The sequence below is a fragment of the Cryptomeria japonica genome, chromosome 6 (genome assembly GCF_030272615.1).
Source record: "Cryptomeria japonica chromosome 6, Sugi_1.0, whole genome shotgun sequence".
Classification (NCBI taxonomy): Eukaryota; Viridiplantae; Streptophyta; class Pinopsida; order Cupressales; family Cupressaceae; genus Cryptomeria; species Cryptomeria japonica.
In genome coordinates this window covers 580,166,097-580,185,596 of record NC_081410.1, presented here as the reverse complement: position 1 = coordinate 580,185,596, position 19,500 = coordinate 580,166,097, and the positions used below count along the sequence as shown (strand labels likewise).

General features: G+C 37.7%; 1 protein-coding gene and 1 pseudogene across 1 annotated transcript; both read right to left on the bottom strand.

Annotated features, from left to right (window-relative positions):
• The window catches only part of LOC131035661 (DNA topoisomerase 1 alpha-like), a 54,597-nt pseudogene extending 44,561 nt beyond the window's left edge, over positions 1 to 10,036 (bottom strand).
• A 3,192-nt stretch (positions 10,037 to 13,228) lies between these two features.
• On the bottom strand, positions 13,229 to 15,591 carry LOC131035674 (cytochrome P450 76T24). The gene is made up of 2 exons (XM_057967398.2): positions 14,634 to 15,591; positions 13,229 to 14,547 (listed from the first exon to the last, which is right to left on the bottom strand). Exons 1-2 carry the CDS (start codon positions 15,516 to 15,518, stop codon positions 13,915 to 13,917), a joined length of 1,518 nt encoding a protein of 505 aa, XP_057823381.2. The 5' UTR covers positions 15,519 to 15,591; the 3' UTR covers positions 13,229 to 13,914.
• Between the last annotated feature and the right edge of the window lie 3,909 nt (positions 15,592 to 19,500).

Here is a 19,500-nt window from a genome sequence, read left to right as displayed (position 1 = left end):
TTCTGGTTTCTCCTACAAAGAAACCTATTCCATTATCATATCGTCTAAATTTCCTGTGTACCAATAACATTGCTGAGTATGAGGCTCTTATAGCAGGAATAAAAGCAGCCTTAGCTCTTAATATAAAACACATACATATCTATGGAGATTCGCAATTGATTATAAGACAAGTAACAGGAATATATCAAGCAAAACAGGACAAATTATCACAATATAAAGACCTTGCTATCTCTTTATTACAAAATTTTGATTCTTATACCATGGAACCTGTTCCTCGAAAAGATAATCGACATGTGGATGCAATGGCATGTGTGGCTTCGTTAGTATCTTTAGAGGACCCTATGGTCGATCTTAATTTCGTTATTCACAACCTTATCTCTCCAACTATTGAAGATGATTCTAGTTTGGTAACATGTTGTGACTTTGTAGATTCAGATGAATGGTTCTCGCATATCGTAAGATATTTGACCGATGGTACCTTCCTTGATTCTGCTAATAGGAACACTAGGGCTAGAATCCGTAAGCTGTCTGCTAGATATATCATCCTTTCTAATATCCTTTATCGAAGGGGTTATGATGGTCTTCTCCTTCGTTGTCTTAACAAGTCGGAAATCCCTATTGCCCTTGAAGAGGCACATTCGGGTGCCTGTGGGGGGCACTTTGGGGGCAAATCCTTGGTTCATAGATTGCTTTGCATGGGGTACTATTGGCAAACTATGCAGAAGGATTCCTTTTCATTTGTTAAGAAATGTCATCAATGTCAACAACACAATAATCTGATTCATGCTCCTGCCCAAGAACTCCGCTCTCAAGTAGCTTCTTGGCCCTTTTCCGCATGGGGTTTGGATCTTATTGGAAAAATCTCTCCTCCTTCATCTCAAGGACACACCTTCATTATAACCGCAACGGATTACTTTACGAAGTGGGTAGAGGCTATTCCCCTTCGCTCTACTACTGCTGAAGTGATTTGTCAATTTCTTCTAGAAAACATTATTTCTCGATTTGGGATACCTTCCACTATTATCTCAGATAATGGAACATTGTTTAAGAACAAGGATGTGAAGAAATTCCTCGAGAAATATCATATCAAACATCAATTTTCTACACCATATTACCCTCAGTCAAATGGTCAAGCCGAATCATCCAATAAGATAATTGAGCAAATTCTTCGTAAAACCGTAAATAAGCATGGTAAGGATTGGAGTAACCAGCTAATCTACGCTCTTTGGGCCTACCGAACGAGTGTACGCATTGCTACGAGAACTACTCCTTATAATCTTGTTTATGGTGCTGACGCTATTATGCCCTTAGAGTTAGAAATTCCATCACTTAGGGTTTCTCTTAAAGGTATAGTAGATGATGACTCTTATAGAGAACAACGACTTCAACAGCTTGAGATGCTTGACGAACAGCGTATAAACGCTCTTGAGCATATCCAAGCGTATCACAAAACTCTACAGCGAAGCTATAATGATAAGGTCATTCAACGTTCCTTCTCAGTAGGTGATCTAGTCCTTTATGAGAATCAACGCAATGTGAATGCCTTGCCGACCGAAAAGGGAAAATTTAGTCCTAATTGGCTCGGCCCATATATTGTCATTGAGGATTATGGATCAGGTGCTTACAAAATAGCGGATGTAGATGGTACGCCTCTTAAAGAACCTATCAATGCTATGCACTTGCGTAGATATTATGCTTAAATTCTTCTTCTTATCTATCTTCTTCAACATTGGATAATATGTTAGTGTTTCTTAATTAAAGCAAAATAGAATTAAATGTTATAATGTTTGATCTATATTGCTTCGTTCCTGACAAGCATTTCTTCTTACTTTATAGTTTGTCTTGAATTCATTAATGTAAATTGTAAAAGGTTTACATTTTCATTATTCTAGCATATTATACAGTGTCTTTAGGTGTTAAGTAGAATCGTATCATGTTGTGTTTAAGTTCAAAATTAAATCACATTAGTTATATGATTCTTAAACTTAATGCCTATTTCTTCCTTATCATCAATGTCGTACTTGATTAAAATATCTTAATTAAGTCACACATGTATCAATTTAATCATGGAGCATTGAGAAATCAATCACATAGAAATTAAATTCTGAACATACATGTACATTTACCAAATGTATTAGATTTAATCAAAACAAAATATACATTGTTTTAGGCATTAAAGATAACACATTTGAGGCAAAACGAGAAGCATGTATATATACATATATATGTGTGAATCGTGTACAAACATAGGTCACTATATATCCAAAATGTAACCTCCCTCCTACATCATACAATCATCTCCTATCCCTAGGACTGGTGGTTGGAGAGTGTCGACTAGATGCTCCCTCCTGATCTGGCCGTGGAGGTGGACCCATGGGTGTGTAACGCGATACAGATCGTGAATGACTCCGTGAGGAACTCCTACGATCCCTATCCATAAGGATCACATGATAGGTGGTAGCCTCGGTCTGAGCCGCTGCTAGATCTCGCCGCGCCTGCTGGAGATCCTCTGATAGGACTCTCTCTCTCTGTCGCGCTTGCTGGAGGTCCTCGGATAGGACTCTCTCTCTCTCCCTCCATATGTCTACCTATACTCAAAATGGGAAAAACAAATCCTCATGCCGACCTGCGTTCCCCCGAGGCCTATAGGCAATCTGTGAGGAACTAGGGATCTGTGCTATCATGGAGATGTCTGTCATTGCCTGCTGAATCAAGGAACGCCATTCCTGCACATTAGCTGTGGCAGTAGAAATGATTTTTGTTAGTACTATTCTATATCATCAAAGCATTAATCAATCAATGTAAACCTACTATACCTGGATCTCCCTCACGCCAGTAGGGATCATGATATGGTAGCATCTGTGACTGAGAACTGCTAGGCTCCCCTCGCTCGAATACTCTCTCCACGATGGGTGTAGGCTGGACGGTACTGGTGACAGGTCTCCGTATCGCCTCCTGTTCCCCCTGTTGGGGAATAAGAGGTGGATCCAGGGCTATGGTATCGTCTCCCGAATGGTGGGGAGCTGCATCCGACTCCTCCTCATCATCTCTATCCTCCTCCTCGTCGTCCTCCTCATCATCCTCATCCTCATCCGCATCATCACCTGCATCCTCCTCGTCCTCCTCTCTATCTGCATCCTCCTCCTCATCCTCCTCGTCACTGGGCTGATCGCCTGTAGGTGGATCAGGATCTCCCGCCTCCTCATGACCCTCTCCCTCATCTGGCTCCTCTGACCTGGATCCCTCATCCTCGTCTCGATCTCCATGTCTCCATGGGCCTGGATAGCCTGTCGGATGATCTGGTGGAAAGATAGGACCTGGATATGATCTCATGAACCATGAAACATATCTACGCTGTGCTCCAGGCTCTACAGAATAGTCAGTGACTACATCCTGATCTGATCCCTCTAAGTCTTTCGTCTCGATATCATCCACCGTCGGTCTCGCTACTGCTCTAGGTCTGGGAAGGACCCGTGAGTGTCGAGTATAGATGGGCACATTGGCTGGAACACACTGCTCTAATCTGAACTGCCTCCGTACTCGGTCAAAGTAGAAAGGAACTATGATGTGTGCATATCATCCTCGCAGTAGGCGATTCCTCTGAAGACATGCTAACTGTCTCTCCATACCATCCCATCTGTGCATCCGTAGGTAAGGTCTCCACACTGTCACCTCGGCTGTCAGTCTATCAATGGTCACTCTCCAATACAACAAATCTCCAAACCTCCACTCGTTGGTCAGTGGATAAGCGAACACCCTAGGTCGCTCGCTCGCTATACTCAGTGGATAGCCGACGGGCCTGGTGCATGTGAAGTGCTCTAAGATCCACACCTGCAGAAGTGTGCATGTCATCAAACTACAACCCTGTCCGAATACATACTCCTCAAGGTCGTGATAGAGATGTGCAAGCATACTCCGACCCCATGCATAAACTCTCCTGTGTCTCTCCATCCCTCTGATACACAATGTGAGGCCCCCATGCATGTGTGTCCCTCGCCCATTAGGGCAGACGACTAATGCTATGATGGCTATCATGAGACGTCTCAGAAGTGGTATCTCCCCTGTAGGATGTAAGAGCCAGCTGACCATGATACGACCTCTCGTCTCGCTTGGCATGACTCTCCCTATGCAATACATCTGCTCCCTCTGATGATCCTCTGCTACCCGATCAGCCGCATATGTGACTGTCGCTCCTCTGATAGGAAGACGCAGTATACAGTACACATCCTCGAGTGTGACCGTCAGCTCTCCTACTGGTAGGTGAAAGGTACAGGTGTCAGGATCCCATCTCTCCATCAATGCCATCAGCATCGCAGGATGAAATCGAATGGCCGGCATAAGAATCATGTACCACAATCCTACTATCGATAAGGTGTCTCTCTCTGCCTGAGTCAGCCGTGGAATCTGATCTCGCAAAGTGTGAAGAATGTGTCCCGCTGTATGCTCTCTCATGTACGGGAGACCCTGCAAAATGAAAACATGATCATAATCAGTACTCAATCATCGAAATCACAAATGCAAACTGTTGAACATTGAATGCTTGCCTTGTAACCCCTCGCCGGGCCCTGATTGGGGACCATGGCGCCCTGTCAGGGACCATGGAACCCTGTCAGGGACCATGGCGCCCTGAGGGGACCATGGCGCCCTGTCAGGGACCATGGCGCCCTGGGGGGACCAGGGCGCCCCTCAGGGACCAGGGCGCCCTAGGTGGGCCCCGGTCGGCGTTCAGGGTCCGCATTCGATCACAAAAAAGTCAAACATGCGAGAAATCAAAAGTCAAACGTTCAGTCAACTCACCTCATCCAGTGGCTCGTCGTCGATTACGGCCTGGCGCAGGATCTCGATCCTCGTAGGACGCTCTGGTCGTCGTGAAGGCATGATGACTAGGTGGGCTCCGCTGCACTGAATAGTATCCTGAAATCGACAAAGTGACGAATACAAGTGTCACTTTTGAAGTATATACTCTCGTTTGTTATTCTTACTTTTTGAAACCCTAATTTTCCTTCTATCATTCATTTTATCATAACTTGAGATTGGGAGATGCGATTTTCGCACCGTTTGATGCGTTGGAATCGTATTTTCCTTCTCTTACTCTCGGGATGTTCCAAAAAGTGCTCTGATGAAGCCTATTTAGTGAACACCCCTCATCAACACTCTATTACACAATTTGTCGCAAGTAAACATGCTACCCTGTTTCACCTCCCTAAATAAGCAACTCGAAACAGGGGGGCATATAGCTACTCACAGATTTCATCACTTTCCCTAGTAAGCATTAGGTGATTTTTGTGATCTAACGTTTGTTTTGTAGGGTGTGGTTCCTAACTGTGTACTGCAGATACCGCTGGGGGCTTCGTCCGACGACTTATGGATATATCCTTTTTCAAATAATGTTTACTTTTCTGTACTTTAGCTTGCATATGCACGTAGTACTCATATGACCGCTAAAGTGGGGGCTAAATGTAGCGTCGTAAATTGTACGCACTCGCTAGGGTGGTACAATTTCACACCTAGTTTAGCACCCGCCTTAGTGCATTTTGCATTCTGCATTGCATTTCTCCTTAAGCACTTAATTAATCAAATTAATTAGGTCTAAGGTCTTATTTCATCATTCTCTACATCATAAAGTTGGGCCCTTTCACTAAGGCACGCCCTTCGCATTTTATTCCTCCAGTACACCACTTAATCAAAAACCCTAATTAAGTCCTATTTTCGAACTTGGGGGCTTGGTTTCGGGGTCTAAACATCTCGAAATCACCTGTAACTTCGGGATTCTCTCTAAAATCATCATATCCGACGGCCCTGAAAATTTGGTGAAAAGTTGTCGGGACCATGGCGCCCGTGCAACATGGTCTCGGACATTTTTCCCGAAATTTTGGGAGCGCGATCCAATCATAAAATAAAGCTTAACCCCAAGAAATTGGTGGGATATTCAATCTCTAGGTCGGCCAAAATACGAATTTACGACCTAGGGTTTCATACATAAAAGCCCTCTTTCCTCATTTGAAGGGATCCGATTTTTGTTTACAGGAACTTCATATGCAGCGAAAGGGCAGATCTTTGAAGACTTCAACAACATTCAACATCATTCTATCAAGCATCTATCAAATTCATTCATTCATCCATTTAGGGCTTGGAAGACATTGAAGAACAATAGGAGATTACCGACTGAAGATTGGCTTGTACTCCTCCCTTGAGGGTTGGGTATGATTTCATATTGTTTTCATGTCCTTACATAAGCTTTGATATATCGTTTATTCATGCTTTAGATCACATTGCATCTTGATTTAGAGCATTTGCATTATCATTTACAAGCAATTAGGGTTTACTTTCTAGGTTGCTCTAGTTTGCTTTCTTGCATTTTGGACCTTGCACACACACTAGGTCTGCACACATAATACATTTTACAAAACAACTTGGCTATTCGTGGAGGTGGAAATCACCGAAGCGGGGGTTTGACTAAGGCAAAACCCTATATAGCCACCCTTCCCCTTTTCAGACATTACTGCAGGTTTCGGGATCCAGACGACGCCGCGGGACACAGATCCGGAAAGAGGAGACAAAGACAGAACTCTATGTGCAATTGCAGCTCAGAAGACTGGGACAGGGGCGCTGGGCGCCCTGGACCTGCCAGGACAGGGGCGCTGGGCGCCCTGGTCCCTAGGACAGAGGCGCTGGGCGCCCTGGTCCTCTGGACAGACAGCTTTCCGACAGCTTCCAGACAGTGTTTCAGGGTGCAGAACAGTGGTTTCCGGTGCAGTTTTCAGGACAGTGGCGCCCGCGCCCCCGTCCCGAACATTTTCAGTCCGATTTCGACTCCGGGTACATATCTGCATTCTTATTTTACCCTTACATTTACAGCTGTTCATTGCTTAATCTCAATTCTGCAAATTGGTTACTAGTTCGTATTTACATTTTGAGGTTAGGGTTTGAACTAGTATCATTTTAGCTTTCAATTTCAACAAGGGAATAGAAATCCTAATAGATATCCCGTGGCTCTCTCTTTCACCAAAAAAAGTAGCCAATTGTGCAATATCTCTAAGCTCTTTCGTATTCCGCAATGTGTGTCAAAAGTTAGGATTAGGGTACGTTGACCTTGTCTCGCTTTTTCCCCTACACAATAATTTATTACTTCAACATTAAATTTTGGAACTCTAATCAAAATTATGAATTTCATCATTTCCTAATCAATCATTCTCCCTTATCTTTGTATATGATTCTATTATAGTGATCAATTCTACTACATCCTTATACAAAGAAAAAAATTCTCATCTCCTTCTACTATAATGTGCAAGGTTAACCTTAAAATAAAATAGTTGATTCATCCATTTTATGTCAAGGTTTCTTTTATCTTTCTAACAACACTTTTAAATCATTGTTCATAATATTTTACTGATTCCTCCTTAAGTTTTGTCTCCTTCCATATTTTTTTTATCTTTTATTCATACATTAGGTGAATGGAAATGGGTTAGGGATCATTAATGTGGTGTATTCAATGCTAGAAGAAACACTAGAAAGGGAAATAAAATGGAAGACTTTCAAGTTTTAGAGATTGATTTTGCCACATACCTTATACCTTTTGGGTATGATCATATTAGTAATCCTACAAGTATGGCTTCCACTGGAGGAATTGAGATGGTAAGTGGGTTGAGGAAAATGAGTAGGAAATATACTAAAAGCCCAAGTTTTTGAGACATAAAGGAAAATTGAATCCTCAAATTAGAAATTAAGGTTGGTGAATACTCAATGCTAAAGGAGAGAAAGCATAGAAAATTATAAATGGAGAATAATTGAGGTTCAAGGATTAGTCTTATAGTGTAAATGGTATGTGATTACATTGAGATGTAAAATCATATGATCATAAACAAAGTAGTAAGTGGAAGCATATTGAATTCATGATAAAGTACATAGTAATGAGAAGTCTAAAACACTAAAATAGTCAAAGGTCTCAAACAAAAATGTAAATGTTGGGTTTCAAAGGAATGGAGGGAAATAATATTGGCAAGAGAAAACCTGTAAGCCCAATAAAGGATACAAATAGACACAATCAACCTAACACTTAGAAATTTCTATAGGATAAGATATTTAGGCATGTGACAAGTATAATTAAAGACAAATCACTACAACAAGAACATTTTTTGATAAAGGGGTCTATTGAATGATTTATTAGATCAGTTATAGATAGTGGCCAACACATGGTTCTATTAAGAAAGAAAGCACTCAACTTTGATAAAATTTCACTTACTAATATTGGCCCCAACACCACCATGAAAGAGATAAGACAAAGATATCAATACAACTATAGAGACAAAAACATAGTTTTTTATCAAATATCAATGAGGGGTTCTCTAGGCAATAAAGTCAAACTAAAAGAAATTAGAAGCACACAAGAGTCCTTTCAGTAAGAATGATATGCAAGGTAAATGCTCAAAAAGAAAAACATCAACAAAATGTTCCTTAATTTTATCTAAAATTATAGATGGTGTTGCAAGGAATAGAGAAGCGGAAACTTTATTAGAGAATATCCATAAATATTCTAGGACAAGGAAACCAACATATGAACCCTTATATTAAGGTTTATGATAATTAAAGCATTTCAAAATAACTTCAACAAGAAAATAATCTTCATTAATGAACAAGGCCTCAAACTAATCCTTGGAAAAATTGTATGCGAGTAAATTCCCTCTTCATTAAATCAACTAAACTAATAATTAGAAATATGAATTGCAACAATCTTGAAAATAAATTTTTATTGCAATGTAATAATTAACACATACATAGAGGTTATTAACAAATTTAATAGTTTTTCTAAAGGGCATACAACTTATCTTTATGGTGGAAGAGAAATAACATTTTTCCCTCCTTTTTAATATCACTGATTGTCTTCCATCTCAAAAAAAACTTGCCACCTTCATCTCGCAAGCCAATTTCTCTAGCATTACATAGATTTATTGTGATTGTGAATGCCACCTATCTCCTACACAGGAAACACATACCATTTAAAAGCCTTCAATCTAACTACATCTTGGGAGTTTTCAAATTCATTATCTTTCATCAATGTCCTTACCATTTGCTGGCTTGATCCTCCCACTTATGCATAGATGTTTGAGAGAAGATTGGTCACATCTTTTTAAAGATTCAAATAAGAAAATAAAATTGTTGAAATACTACTAAGCCTATACCATATGTGATTTGCAGACTGCAAGAAAACATATCCACACATCCACACCAGGTTTAACTCAAATCTTGATGATATCCTCAAAATAGCTAGCATGAGTAAGTAGGCTAAGCACACAGAATGATCAATTGTAGAAATAATCCAGTAAAGATTACTCATGTTTTGTACAACTCACATTCACTAAAGCCATGCACATATAACCCAAACAAAGTTTATAGTTTCAGAATATGTTCTAAAGTGCATTAATTCAAATATTTCAACAGAATCCTTGAAAAAACCATTTTGTGCATATCCCACATTGTGTTCCCCGAGAGCACATTTCTTTGCGGCATTTTGTCAAACAGTTTACATGGCTTGTTTATGCTTCCACACTTTCCACATTTGTCTACTAGAGCATATCCAAAGATAATATCTGACAAAAAGCCCCTTTCCATTAAGCATACTTGTCTAGGAGGTCAGTTCCAGCTTCAATATGCAACAAAATTCCTTTCTGTAGCGGATGTCCATGCCCCATTCCAAAGCTCCCTTTTTATCACAGGCAGGAGGATGCTGCCAAAAATTGCAGAGTATGGCTTTACAACAGCCAATTACATTCATTGGAAGTTTAGAAATCCTTATCAACAGGCGCATTTTGCAGCTTGGATGTCCTGCAACTGTTGCATTTAACAAGACCACATTTCTTCGAGCTATCCTGTAAAATAGTTCAGGTGTGTTGTATATGCTTCCAAAATCTCCATTCATGTCTACCAGCGCATTTCCAGCAGCAATTATGGGCATCCATACCTTGTTCCAAAGTTCCCATTTTGATAGAGGACTGGAGTCTTCGTGAAAAATGTTCGCGTTGGAAACCTTTTGATCCATACGGAGATAATATAGATACAGGCGGGACAAAAGAGTTTTAAAAAATTTGAAATTTGAGCGGGATTGACAGCGGAGGGGAACAGTGAGTGGAAACGGTGAATGGAACGGACGAGAGGGGTCCACACCAGCCACCTAAGCGGGGTATACCCAATAATATTACAAAATACATTTGTCAAAATCTTATTAATAAAATATAAGTTTAATGAAACAACATGATGTAAATTAATTATTGAAATAATAAAAATAACTTAAATTTAGAAACATTATGATTTGTTAATCTAAGATCATCCAATATTGATGTGTAATTTAATTGTTAAAAACCTTAACTAATACATATCAATTAATAGAGTCAACTGCATGCTCTAAAAATTGCTAATTAACATGTTATTACAAAGAGAGAGTATGCAGAGACTCGTGTTGCCTTTTTCCAAGTTGAAAGAGGTTTCCCACAATAGACCAACTAGCCCGAGAGGAAGAGGAAGAAACCGAATCCTACTATGCTTTCTCCATAGAAAGAAGAAAAATAATAGTAAACCAGTTGTTAGAAGCACATAGTACCAGCAAATGGATGGAATATCCATAGTAAATGTAAACAAGGAAACCTTTATTGCATTTGGTTTTCCAGTCTACACGATTTTATAGCTAGAATGGCTGAATCCTATCGATGGATGTAGCGTCGTAGTTAAGGTAGGACATACCTTGTTTTCAGATTTTATTAAAAATTAATTAATTATGAAAACTAACCCATAAAAAATAGAATAATAAATAATCATTAACACTTTATTTTTTACATAGTTAGATTACTGGAATAATAAAATTTATTTTATTTTGTAATGAATAGTGTCTATATTATCATTTTACATCATTGTGTTACATATATTAAAAAAAAAAGAATGGAAATAGTCAGATTCCAAAAGTTTAAACAAGGTAGCAACTCAAAACAAAACACAATAACACAGTTACAAAAGGTAGATATGCAATGAGAACGAGAGAAATGGGAGGAAGAGGTGGGTCACAATCATCCAATTTATATTAGATGGTGCGTGTTGTTAGAAAGTTATCATGTTGATCAAATAATGTGAAAAGAATTCGTACAAGTTTACAAAATAGCCATAATGTGGAGCTCAAAGACGTACCACAAACTTACACAAGAAATAAAATGTGTCTCAAAAAGCAATCACACTCAATATATTATTTAACAATAAAATAATTCAATACACTTATGAAGTATCCATGAATAGTTTTGAAACATCACTTGCTCCTCTATGTATCCCTAAACAAAAGGAGTAGTTATGTAACTACACATCCAAAACTTCAATTCCTAAATATGTGTTTGATAAAATCAAAATCACAAAATACAATTATGGTATTACAAAATCATGTGTTTTAAAACTATAAGAGCCATTAATCACAACATTTATATTTTGTACAACTTTTATCAATATTAAATATAATTTAAATGTGCAATCTACATGCAAAATATCTAACCAATGGGGCCCATATATATTTATAAATGGACTCAAATAAATATTTAATATGCCTTAACACATCTCTAAAAATGCATCAACAAAAAATATTTATTTTTAAAAATTAAAAGATTTATTTCTTGTGCAAGTTATATAACATACATTTTCCTAAAACATGTATGTTTTGATCAACTCACTCTCCTTGATCATAACATCAAATTAAGTCAAATGTCAATTTACTTACTTCAAAGTGGAAGGATGAAAGACGGTCAGTTACCTAAATTTGAATTTTGAAAGACGGTCAGTTACCTAAATATGAATTTTTAATTTTATATATATATATCACAAATACAAATATTATATCATAAATTTCCTTAAGTTATTAAAAAAATAATACACTAATTAAAACTCCAATATATAAATAGATATATTTTTCATTGTCTAGCTCGAGATTCCCATCCATTCCAATCTTGATGCGAGAAATCAAAATATTAATTTTGTTCCATTATGGTCAACTCACTTCCTGATGTTCCCACTGTCTAATTATAAAAAAGTAAAATAAATTGTCTAATCTGATATTGCCATTCATTATGATCTTGATAGATTTTTTTTTAATTATAAAAAGCATATATCTTATCCATTTTTCCACAGCATTAATAATATCAACTTCTAAAACTAATATTAAAACTCAAGTTGATCTCACCGAATATAATAAAAATCATTTATACAAAATATTCACAATTGAATTAACTATCTGTGTAACTTTGCACCCCTTTCTAGTTTGATTACTATCATTTTTTCCTATTATGATACCTCTTCCCCTACTTGTTTCAAGACTTAAACTAGCAGTTGCATGCATTTTTTATGCAACGGTAAGCGGATCAGGCAAATGATTTGCATCCACAGCTGATGATTGAAATTGACTGGAAAATCATTTAGGGTTTGTGGCGCCTCTGTTTCAGCTGCTTGTCACCGGGAAGAAGCACCCACCCAGTTTAGGATTTCAAAAACTCGAAACAACATTTCATTGTAGACATTCAAAACCACTGTAGTGTATTTCCTTAACTTCATAAAAGGTGAAATGCCCTATTCCTAGACTGAAAACTATATTTCTGCCTGTACTCTATATTTCGCTGCCTCTCAGTGTAAAAATGGGTGAACAGAGACATATATAATATCTCATATTGGTAACTGAATTGATTCCTTGCAGCCATTGTGCATTGCCATTCAGTCTTCATCCAATTAATTCTAAAGTCTGTTCCTCTAGCATTGGTACAAACAAGGGAAAGAAAAGTGAAAGAATTCACATCTTCTCCCCCAAAAAATACCGCATATTTTGCATCGACCAGTCTGGATTTTGGAAAGGCAGAAATAATGTAATCAATTTTTTGCAGAACAAATAATTATTTACTAAACTTTCTACTGCGCACCACAAACTTCATATCACATACTAAAGCTTAACCATTTCTATAAACTTCATACCCTGGTGGTGAGGTCCGGTTGCAAGGGGCAAGCTAATCTCAAATGATAAAAAGTCAGATTTAAGTTTAATTGAGGTTAATACAGATTTTTCAATACAATGATTCATTGTAAACAAAATATTGAAACAAAATTTTCAATTTGATCAAAGCAGGGCCGTATGTAACCAATATAAGTCAAACTCTCGCAGTAGCACAATAACTTTTAAAAAAACAAAATAAAAGCCAGCCAAATCTAAATATTCAGCAATATCATTTTAACCCATCAAATATCGAAGTTCAAATTTAGGACAAATTGGGTAAACAAAGCTAATTTGTCACAGCAGTTCGATAAACCTATAAATCACAACATAAAGTGGTGATTACCAGAAAGAGAGACAGACTTGTCCATTTATCTGATCTGTCATGGCGGTAGATAAATTCTACCAAAAACAAGTGTTCTTCGGATTCTGGCTATGGTTCCGCATAGGTGGAGGTTGTCCTCTGTGGGCCACGATAATGTCCAAGCACACGAACGAGAAAACAAGAGGCTCCTTCATTGCAGCCGTCTTTGCGATGCATGCTTTCGGAATCGTTACTTATTCCTGAAGGCTGCTGATACGATAATGGTTTCAATGCCAGGCGGTTTATCCCCATGGCAGTCGATAAGTGTAATCTGATATAGGTGCCAGAGGACCTGCTCTACTTTCCGCTGCTTGGTCGCCAGACAGAAGCAAACGCGCGCACACACAGGCGGACAATATTCCGACGAAAATATGACCTTTCTGGGAGCAAAAGCTCCCACTTAGAGCCTATCGGCTAATTATACTCTCTTCGACAAAACTACTAAATAGATTGATATGCATGACAAAAACAAATAATGTCACCTGGAGGAATGCAGTCTACATTGCATCACCTATACAAGTGATTTGATTTTGTGACCGATTTAAGATCGCTAGTAAATATGATGCAGAAGACGGGATACGGGGATCGCCAGTAACTCTGTAGCCTTCTTTAAACCAAGTCCAAACTCATCACTCATGTCCATCTCTTCACAACTCATCCCATCCGGAAGTATCCACTCAAATGAATGAAGTAGAGCAGCCAAAACCAAATGAATCATACGCCTCGCCAGTGGAAGCCCCGGACAGATCCTTCTCCCTGCTCCGAAAGGAATCAGCTCAAAGTTTTGCCCACTGTATTCTATCTTCCTACTCTCCCCCTCCAAAAATCTCTCCGGCATAAATTCCAGAGGATTTTTCCAAATCGAAGGGTTCCTCCCAATTGCCCACACATTCACCATCACCTCGCTGTCTTTGGGTATCACAAATCCCCCAATCTCGAAGGAACTTCCGGCTTTACGGGGTAACAGCAGAGGACCCGCCGGGTGCAATCGGAATATTTCTTTCACGGCTGCATGCAGATATGGCAAACGATCTAAATCAGACTCCTCCACTCTTCGTTTGCAACCAATGACTTCATCCAGTTCTTGTCGGACTTGCTTCAATTTCTGAGGATTCCGAATGAATTCTGCCATGGCCCATTCTATTGTTGTAGTCGTCGTGTCAGTGCCAGAAACAAATAATTCCTTTAACCAGAGAGCACAATTACAGTTCGGCAAAATACCAGAGATTTATAAACCTTCATTTTTTCTATAATCTTTTAATTACTCACAACTATCAAGGCTTGAATGTGAACGAAAGTGAAATCATCACTTCGGGAATCCAGCAGAACATCTAGAAAATCCTTTTCCGAGTCGTTACGCTCAACGCTTTGGCTGGTGGTGGCGAGCTTTTTCTGTATGTATGCATCGGAAAAGTCATACATGGCCTTCAAAAGCCTGGTGATCTCCCGGGACACACCCTGGGGGTCGAGGAACTGGAGAAACGGAAAAAAGTCGACCAAATTGGGTATTCCGCTGACCTTCGAAATTCCCCCCATGGTATCTTTGATCCCCGCAGAAGCTGGATTCTGCGGATCGAAGACGTTTGTACTGAAGATCATGTTGCCTAACAAATTCAGAGACGTACAGAACACCGTCCGACCGATATCCACAACCTTTCCTCTGTCCTCGAAAATGAGTCGAGTCGTGCGAAATACTTGATCTCTTCTGAGGTGTTGCAGAGCTTCCAGTCTTTTGGGCCCAAAAAGCTCAACAGTTGAAATCCTTCGGAGATAGCGCCAGTAAGGACCATATTCACCCCAAATTAGCGAGGACTTGTGATGGGAAAGAGATTTGATTGCTTCACTCACCGGCCGCTCGGCGAGGAAGTGGTCGTTTGTTTTGAGGCGGTCTTTTGCCATGGCAGGAGAGGAGACCACCACTGTTGTTTTCATTCCCAGACGTAGAGCCATGAGTGGGCCGTATTGCAGAGAAAGGGCATACAGAGACTCATGAGGTCTCTTTCCCAACTGAAAGAGGTTTCCCACAATAGGCCAACCAGGAGGGCCTGGGGGAAGAAGCTTTTTCTTAGTCTGCCTTCTCCATAGAAAGAAAAAGAATAAGAGTGAACCAGCGGTAAGAAGCACAGAATACCTAGAAAGCGGTGGAATGTCCATCGTAAATGTAAACAAGGAGATTCTTATTTCGCTTGGTTTTCCAGATTACACGATTTTACAGCCAGAATCCTGTGGGTGGATGCAGCGTCGCAGTTAACTAGTACATACCTTGTTTTACAGATTTTATTAAAAATTAATTAATTGTGAAATTAACCAATAATAATAATACTGGAACTGTGACAGGCCATCTGAATAATACCAGAGGTCGGAGATACTTAGCACGCGTATTATGGCTGGGTCCACCACGTCTCAGTCCCTGAATAACAACTTCTATAAATAATATTAAATTTCACGTTGATCTCACCGGATATAATCCATTCACATGGCCGAATCTATCTATGTCATTAAATAAAAGAGCTGATAGGTTTCCCACGAGGCCACGCAAGTCCGGGAGATAGAGGAAGCCTTGTCTTACTCTACCTTCTCCCTAGAATAATAATAATGCTAGCAATTGCATCTTGTGTAATGAGTATGTCGAAGAGCTCTGGGAGGTCAATTAGGGAAGGTTTTGGTCTATTCTTTGCATACATTTGTGGAATACATGAGGTCAATTGGTAGGCCATTTAGTAAATGATATTGTTTGTGCGACAAAGGTCTTAATGGAGAGCTGAAAGCTTCAAATGAACAATGTATCAACTTACATGGATCCAAACATGATCGAAAAACATCGATATCAAGAAGATAATCATACTTCATTACCAATGTAGGCTCATTTTATATTTGCAGTAAGGATAGAAAAGGGGGGTGGGGGAAGGCGGTAGGGGGTAAGGAGATAGAGATAGAGATAGAGAACAAGATAGAAATAGAGATGGATATGGATGAGATGGGTATGTAGAGGAGAGAGAGAGGGGGTGGGTGGGCAGTTGGGGGGGTTTGGGGGCGGGGGGGAGATGGAGAGATATCAAGATACAAATAAAGATAAGAATTGTTATATAAAGAGAGATCGAGAGATAATGAGAGAGATAAATGGAGGTGGAAGAAGAAATAAAAAGAGATAAAGATAGAGAGGCAAAGAGATAGAGATTTGAGGTCTAGGAAAAGGGAGAGAGATGGATGGATGGAGGGAGATATTTCTGGAGATAAAATGGTAGAGGGAAAGATAGAAGTAGAGGTGAAGATAGAATGAAAGAGAAAGAATATATATAAAGAGAGATAAAGAGAGCTAGAGGGAGAGATAAAGATAGAGAGAGGCAGGGAGAGATAGAGGGAGAGATAAAGAATATAAGATGTACAAAAATATAGATGGTGAGATGGAGTGGTAGAGAGAGAGAGAAATAATCAAATAAGGAGAAATTGAGAAAGAAAAAAAAAGATGAAGAAAGGGAGAGAGAAATAGCGAGAGATGGAGAAGAGGGAGAGATATAAGGGAAGATATATGGGGAGAGAGAGACAGAGACAGAGACAGAGAGAGACAAAGACAGAGACAGAGACAGAGAGACAGAGAGACAGAGAGAGTAAAAATAAACTATATTAAAATTATTAAACCTAAAATTTTAAACTTAAAAAATTAAAGATAAATTAAACAGATAAAATCCAATTCATAATTTATTTATTTATTTAATTCAACATAAATATGAATTATTATTTTTTAATATTATTATTTAAAAAAATATTTATTAAAAACCTACTATTATTTATCTATATATTTAAAATGTTAAATAATAATATTATTAAGATTTTCATATTTTATATATCAACTATTTAAAATTTATGTATTATATATTTACTATAATAATTATTAAAATCTTAAAATTGGGGCTTCGACCCTAGCTTGCCCAGTCGTGGATCGCAACTTAAGGTGTGGGTATGCTCCCCATGGTCTTGAGTTCAAGTCCCTGGTTGTGTTAACTCTATGTGTGTTGCTACCTTGTGATCAGGTCGTACACACTTGCGGGATTAGTCTCGCTTCGGCAAGGACACCTCCAAATTCCAAGATAGTGAATATAAAAATCTTAAAATTTGAGAATAATATTTAAAAAAATTAATGTTAAATAATAACATTATTAAAAAATTATATTTATTATGATTTTTAAATGTTATAATTCATAAATCAATCAACTCTTGTCTACCATCACCTAACATTTTTCACTTCTTACTAACAATGCTTTTATTTCATTATCTTTCATCTTGCATCTAACATTCTTGTTTTCTTCTTTTGAGAGATCATTCGTGTCTTTCATACACAATCAATTTTTTGAGGGTGCACCATATTGCTCTGTCACTACTAGGGCATACTAGGGTAAAATTTTATCAAATTTCTTTAAAACAATGCTCAAAATCACATTGTCTGAAAGAGGGGCAAAATGTAGACACCTAAAATTGTCCCACGCCTACAAACACTCATTTTACTAATTATTCTTCATTATTAATTAAATAATTTTATTCTTTTTAAATAACATCATTCTTTCATTTCAAATTCAAATTTCAAATTCAAAATTTGAATTTCCCTCCAAATCCATAATTAAATATTTAATTAGCTAATCTTTTTCTAATTTTTTTTAAACAATCCTATTGTTTAATTAATCCCATTACTTACTTTAATTAAATCATCTTTATTATTTAATTAAATCAATTTCCATTATTCTCCCATAATTAAATAATTATTTTAAATTATTTAATTAGCTAATAGTGTCCTCTTAATTAAATAAATTTCATAATTTATTTAATTTAGTTTCTCTCACATTTTGTAAACCAAATTTCTCCAAATTCAATGAAATGCTAATCTCATATGTTTTTCTACATCACATGTCAAAAATCGCTAACTGCCACTGACTCTCAGTTTCACTACTAATTTTTCCTCTGACTCATCAATCACTTTTCCTAACTAGTTAGTTAATCTACTTTTTTTCAAGTCATTTTTTTTACTAACTCATTTACCCACTAATTAAGTTAGTCAAATTAGTTAACTTGTCAATCAATTCAGTCACATTGAGTGATCATCTCCCAACTACCTTGTCTCAATGATTATCCACCATTGATCTTTTTGTTGTCAAATCAATCATGATCATCAATTCAAGTTTGAAAAATTTATAAATTCAATATCATTGTCAATCATGATCAACCCCATTCTTTGAATTCTTGTGATCACTCTATCGGTATTGTATGACTATGAGAACCATTGGGCCATCATATCCCATAAGAAGGAGAAGTGCAATGGAGGCAAGAGCATGTCTTTGACATATGGTTTTCATATTTATTTTATGTTATTCATTATTGCCTTGTTGAATTTTGAATGCTCCCTTTATTGTGCTAACTATTGGAGTTGATTTGTGGTTGATCTAGAGTTAGTGGTTGCTCGTAGGATCTCTCTCAAAATTTTCCCCTAATTTTTTAGTCGTTACAAATATATTTCCTTTTTAATATTAAAAAATATATATCTTATACATTTTTCCACACAATTATGAGAGGCCATCTAGACCATACCAAAGGTCGAAGATGCTTAGCATGTCTTAGTCCCGAAGTCAAATCTAATTCAAATTGATCTCACATGCATGTCATTAGAAAGTGTTGACTCTGAAAATTATTAGAGCAACATATTGCACATATCAATTAGAAGACTCAATTTCATCTTCTAAAAATAATAATACTAATAATATGTTCTTACATAAATTATATTAATCAATGAAACACACAAATCTCGTTTGATTAGCAAATAAATATATCACTAAAAATAAATTAAAAAAACACTAATTGATATTAATGGAGCTTGTACTTCACTATGAAGATTCGCTAGTCACTCTTTCTATCACACAAATACAAATTTTCCACTAAAAGCTTTGAATCCATCCATAAAATATAGAATAATATAAAATGTTATAAACTAATTTAACAATAGAACTGTAGCGTCCTAAAATTGCGACACTTGCAATTTCGATTGCATTTCGGTCTTCACGATGGCGACGCAACACGCAACCTGAATGGAGACCCCAAAACTCGCTCACGACACTGAAAACTACATTTTTCAAGCACCCTGGCCTGAACC

Excerpts from the sequence above, each read along its gene's own strand:
- LOC131035674 (XM_057967398.2), bottom strand. The coding sequence starts at position 15,518 with ATGGACATTCCACCGCTTTCTAGGTATTCTGTGCTTCTTACCGCTGGT. Across the intron at positions 14,548-14,633 it reads ACATTCAAGCCTTGATAGTT|GAATTATTTGTTTCTGGCAC; the intron begins GTGAGTAATTAA and ends CTCTGGTTAAAG.